General features: G+C 44.7%; 1 protein-coding gene across 2 annotated transcripts in view; it reads right to left on the reverse strand.

The window, feature by feature from the left end:
• Ildr1 (immunoglobulin like domain containing receptor 1) overlaps window positions 1–3724 on the reverse strand; it is a 38575-nt gene extending 34851 nt beyond the window's left edge. For both annotated transcript variants that reach the window (XM_048346749.1, XM_048346748.1), the window contains exon 1: window positions 3573–3724. In XM_048346749.1, the coding sequence (XP_048202706.1) occupies window positions 3573–3627 (55 nt within the window). In that variant the 5' untranslated portion in view covers window positions 3628–3724. The remainder of the gene's footprint in view (window positions 1–3572) is intronic.
• Between the last annotated feature and the right edge of the window lie 2276 nt (window positions 3725–6000).

Below are 6000 nucleotides of genomic sequence, written 5' to 3' on the forward strand. Positions count from 1 at the left end.
TAGCAGATTTCTTTGGGTGTGACTTTTGTTTCTATTTTATAAATAGATGTACAGATGCATACATGTCACTTGTGAATTGTATTTGTTACTGGACATTGTGACAAAAATTGAAAAGCATTGCTTTGGAAAATACTGAGAGCAATAAAGAGAGTGTGATTTTCACTTTGAGATTAATAAATATACGCATATACACAGATCTATCTATCTATCTTTATCTATCTATATCTATCTATCTGGGAGTTTGGTTAAAAAATAAAGGAGAAGATGGAGGCAGTGGAGATGAACTCATTTTCAGTATTTCCTAAGTGATGACCATTCCATCGATGCTATGCTTGACTATAACCCTCCTAACAACAAAGTTGTCCTTGCTGAATATATGTGAGGTAGTAGTGGCAGGAAGAGGTTTCTAAAGAATTTCACCTCTGTTCTAGATGAAAAGAGTTGAAACAGTTCACCTAACAACAAGCCTACTAAGAGGCCAATTCTGAATTCTAACCTGATAGTCATTGCTATAGTCTCGAGCTAGAGCATCACCCAAAGGCCTACTGTTGCCAGCTTGGCACTACAAAGAAGTAATGGAATCTTAAAAAAAAAGGTGGAGCTCAATGGGTGGCTTTAGGTCATAGAGTGTTTGCCCATGAAAGGGCCTTCCTGTCTCTCTCTTTTTATTCCTGGCTGGCATAAAGTGAGCAATGTTGTCTCTGACACTCCCACTATGATATGCTGCCTTGTCACAGGCACAACATCAATAGAACCCAAAGCCTCCCCCACCTTGCTTTTTTTCTCCCAGTGGTGGGGCTTGAACTCAGGACCTGGGCACTGTCCCTGAGCTTCTTTTTGCTCAAGGCTAGCAATTCTACCACTTGAGCCACAGCAGCACGTCTAGCTTTTTGTGTTTACATGGTACTGAGGAATCAAACCCAGGGCTTCATGCATACGAGGCAAGCACCCTACCACTAAGCCACATTCCCAGAGGACCCCCCCGCCTTGTTTTTAAAGCTGATTATCTCAGGTATTTTGTTACAGTAATGGAAAGCTGTCATCTTACTGTGAGTTCACCGTGTCTTTGTCACAGGTAGTGCCTTTAAGGTTAGCTTTAAACAAGCCTACTGTGTCTAAATCACTGTAGCTGATATTAACTAAGCCTTCCATTACTTTGTATAGGTTCTAATTGAAGCACTTTAAGATTTTAATTTAGTTAATTATTTTGGAAAATTTATGATACACACATTACTATCATACCTGTTTACTGAATACCTGAAACAACTTAGCAAATTGTCCAGAATCACAGATATTGTTTATCCAAGCCTACACTAAATAGCCAAATGCAGTATAACTTACATTCCCATACAAGTCCAAGGAAAATAGCTGCTAAAGTAGCGATTTCTGGGTTGTAAACAGAGCTCAGTGGTCATATACACACCCAGAATGCTCCAAGATCAGGGTTCAAATCTTGCATCTTCCCTCCAAGTAATTTCCCCTCAAATTTGGAGTATAACAGTTAAAATCTCAATTTCTCATCTATAAAATGAAAGTGAATTTAGATGATCACCAACTACTTTTTAGCTTTCAGCATTCTGGTTGTGAAATATGTCCTGTAGGTAGCCTTCCACCACAAACATCACAATCTATATAATCTTCCTGTTTGGGGCTCCTGGCTACTAACATTATATGGCTGATTCACAGAGACTTTGAGCCATGGTTCCCCAAATCCTCTTTCCAGGTTGTTTATTGTAAGAATATACATTTCAGTTGTAATAATTGTATTTGATAACTGCTCAGCGTTCATCATTTTTTTCAGAAAATTAGGTAACTTTTACCAATAGCATTGTGATTTATACATGAATGTACTTTTCATCTGGTAAGGCTTCTTTTCTTTCTCTAGTTGTCCAGATAGCCACTGTCTCTGAAATCCTAATTTGATTGAGGTGGTACCAAAGGACAAATGTTTATTTTAAACAGCAAACGCTCAGCTTCAGAAATCTCTAGCTGTCATGCAGTTTGAGAAGTACACTCAATGGATAGGAGAAAAGCTGGTGAAAGGCTGTGGGATTTTTCTGAATCAGTATTCACAGCCTAAGCTGTTAAATTGGAAGTACTTAAACTCAGAAAAGTTTAAACCATATCCTTGTGCCTTGTGGATATCCAACATCTAGTCTTGTAGCTTTAGATAATTTACCATTTTCCTGCAGGAATTATTCCTTTTTTTTTTTTTTTTTTTTTTTGGCCAGTCCTGGGGCTTGGATTCAGGGCCTGAGCACTGTTCTGGCTTCTTTTTGCTCAAGAATAGCACTCTACCTCTTGAGCCACAGTGCCACTTCCTTCTTTTTCTATATATGTGGTGCCGAGGAATCAAACCCAGGGCTTCATATATGCAAGGCAAGGACTCTATCACTAGGCCATATTCCCAGCCCCTGCAGGAATTATTCTAAGCTGGTCAGCTTTGGCTGTACTAATTTTCTAGAGCTCTTACTTTTTTTTTTTAAAGTCCTTATTCTCAGCATTAAGTTCAAGTTATTCTAGAATCTTGCCTGAGATTTGTTTATACTTGAGTAATTCTCATCTCCCACCAAACTTACAGAAAGGAAATTCTGCCTTTACTTACACATTGCATTTTTTCACTTAGACAACACACAAGACACAAATTGGTCTGTTGAGCAAACTCTGAGCCCCTCTTCCATCATCCACCTAAATTGAAGAGGACAGCAGTTCCTAAAAGGGAGGGGGAGAGGAAAGAAGTGGAAAGAAATAGAGTGGAACTTCCAAGGGAACTTAAAAATTCTTGTTTGCAAAGTCACACCTACACCTTTCATTTGAAAAGAGCTGAGTAAATCTGCACATTCTGCCTCCCAGCTAAGGTTTCCTACCTGGTTTCACTCACACAGATACATATTCCCAAAGAGATAAGCAAAGCCATGCTTTCCAAAATGGGGGTGGAGGGAGGCGGGTAGGGGACAAGTTCAAAGGATGAAGATGGGCGCAGAAGGGGAGCTAATGAGCAAGAGGTAAACCTGAGGAAATGGGTGGATAGGAAGTAGAAAATTGACACTGAACTTAGCAAAGAGGCTTATTATGTTGGGAACTGTAAAATAGACTCCAAATTGTGTGTGTGTGTGTGTGTGTGTGTGTGTGTGTGTGTGTGTGTTAGAACCTCCAGGGGTGAAATCTATGACAACCAATGGCAATAAATGCTCAAATAAAGGCCAATATGGTTGTTTCCATACCCAGAACACGAAAAGGGATCGATAAGCGGAAGAAATAATCAGGAAATTTAAGCATGGTCTGCTGCTTTGCTCTGTTCGTTCAGCTTGAGAGGGAATTGCCTGAAGACTGCTAGAGACGCCCAACGTTCCCAGACCTTCCTTTCAGTCCGCCAGGGTTAGGAGAAGAGGAAAACAACAGGTTCCCACAGGCAGAGAAACTCGATCGGTGCGCTGCACCAGCCGGCGTCGGCGTCACCTGAGCGCCGCCCGGGCCTCCCTGCCCCGCGGGTGGCCGGCTCTACGAGGCTGGGCCGCCATGGCTACCTGTGGCCCAGAGCTCGGGGCGGGTCGCTTCTCTCCACTGCTCACCTGCTGGGAGCCAGGCGACCAGCAGCAGCCAAGGCGCGGGCAGCTCGGCGCCCATGCCGGCCCCTCTCCGGCCCCTTGCAGCTCAGGCGCTCCGGAGCGCTGGCTCGGCCTTCCTTAGCGGCCACCCCTGGGCGCACATCTCCCAAGAGTCGCCCGGGTGTCCCCGTAAGGGGCGCAGGAGAGACGGACTCCGGTCTCCCCGCAGGTACCGCCCGGCTCTAGCGCACCTGCAGCGCTCCCCGCGGCTCCGCCCCGCGCGCGCCCCGAGCTGCGGAACCGGGTTTCCTGCCCCGCCCTCCCCTTCCCTTCCCTCCCCCGGGGACGTGGGCACCTGCCCGACCTGCCACCGTCCCTGGCCGGCCGTCTGCCCCGCGATTCTCCGCCCCCGGATAACGCTGGCCTGTCCCCGCTGATCGCCAAGCCAGCTCAGGGACAGCTGCCCGCGTCTCCCCAAGTTCGTTTCTTCCTCTGGCTCTCTTCCTCTCTTCTTCCCTCCCTTTCTTCTCCTCCCTCTCTCCCTTTCGCCACTCTTCCTTCTCTCTCTCTCTTTCTCTCTCCCTCCCCCTCTCTCTCTGCCTGTCTCTCTCTCTCTCCCTCTCTCTCTCTTTGCCTGTCTCTCTGTCTCTCTCTCTCCCCCCCTCAACAAAACTTTTAACCGTGTATGTTCTGCATTGTATTTTTGTTCCCTCATAATGTGCTTAGAACACTTTATCCACCCCCTTCTCCCCCCACTGAAAACATACAAATGATGTTCACATGAAATGTCGGTTCATATTTTCTAGAAACCAGTGATTCTAACAAATTGAGTGTGAACTAGAAACATTAACAGCCCACAATTCATAAAGTTAACAGGTGCTCATTCTAGAAAAGTGTGGTGGAAGTTAAACAAAACAAAACAATACATTCCTATCCTGCCAGCCATAAGGAGGCATTGTTAATGGTGGAATTATTTTATTTTGTTCCTCCCTCTCCCCCCACCCCCACCCCATCCTTCATGGCCACTAAGGAGCACCTTTCACAGACCTCAGCAGTCACAAGCCTAAGGCTTACTGTTGTTGTTGTTGGCTATGGGATTTGAGCTCTGGGCCTGGGCGCTGTCCCTGAGCTCTTCAGCTCAAGGCTAGCTAGCCCTCTACCACTTGAGCCACAGGGCCACTTCTGGTTTTCTGGTTGGAGATAAGAGTCTCATGGACTTTCCTTCTCAGGCTGGCTTTGAACCATGACCCTCAGAACTCAGCCTCCTGAGCAGCTAGGATTACAGGCATGAAGCACCTAGTGCCCAGATAAGCCTAAGGTTTTGACGTCTGACTTTACAAAACTCTATAGATTTCATTGTACCTGAATGCCAGGATGTAACAATACAAGTCTCTTAGCCGGGTGCTGGTGGTTCACACCTGTAATCCTAGCTGCTCAGAAGGCTGAGAATTCAGGATTGAGGTTTGAAGCCAGTCCCTACCTCTCCTTACCTCTAATTAACCAGCACAAAGCCAAAAGTGAAGGTGTGGCTCTAATGATAGAGCTCCAGCCTTGAGTGACAATGCCAAGCAAAAGTACCAGGCACTCTACCACTTCAACCACATGGGACTTTTTTCTGGTTAATAGGAGATCAGAGTCTCTCACAAACTTCTCTGCCCAAGTTGGCTTTGAACCTCCATCCTTAGATCTCAACCTCCTGAGTAGCAAAGAGTACAGGTGTGAGCTACACATGCCTGGCCTTTACCTTGTGACTGAAATAGACACTTTGTGCAGGGAGTGGACAAAACTGTATTGAGCAACACAAGTATAAACTTTTTCTGTCATCACAAAAAATTCTATAGTGCTTTGCGAATGTTAGAAATATCTTGACATATTGGGGTGTCATGTAGGAAGAAGGACACAAACACAAAAGGGATGGGCCAAGGCATTCTTTTCTTCAAAACTAGTCAGCATCTATTGACTTTCCCATTCAGCAGTACCCAATAGGGTATGTTATTTTGATAACAGGTATATGGTAAGGCCAGTTTCAGGTAGTCTTTGAACAAGACCCCTCATGCAAGAAATATAGCAGCCTACCATAGTCATTACTCCAAAAACAACTACCAAAGAGGTAAATATAGACAAATGTGGTTTCTTTCCATTTTCCAAGCCAATGTGCCATCAAGCTAGGGTCATCTATCCCTAAGTTGTCAGTTACCTTGCTTGCCACAGTGGTCATTCCTTTTAAGGCCCTTGTGATGGTGCCTTTGGGGGCAGTATCATCAGAGATAAAAGTATTTTCCCACGCCATTTATTTCCCCAAGCCATATTCTAACTACAACAATGAATGGCATCTAGTTGTTCTACTGTTTCCTTGATGTCTTTAGTATAATTAACAAGATTCTGCTGATTAGTCCATCTACAATTTATTTATTTATTTATTTAATTTGGTCAGTCATGGGGCTTGAATTCC

Source organism: Perognathus longimembris, chromosome 5, assembly GCF_023159225.1.
Source record: "Perognathus longimembris pacificus isolate PPM17 chromosome 5, ASM2315922v1, whole genome shotgun sequence".
NCBI lineage: Eukaryota > Metazoa > Chordata > Mammalia > Rodentia > Heteromyidae > Perognathus > Perognathus longimembris.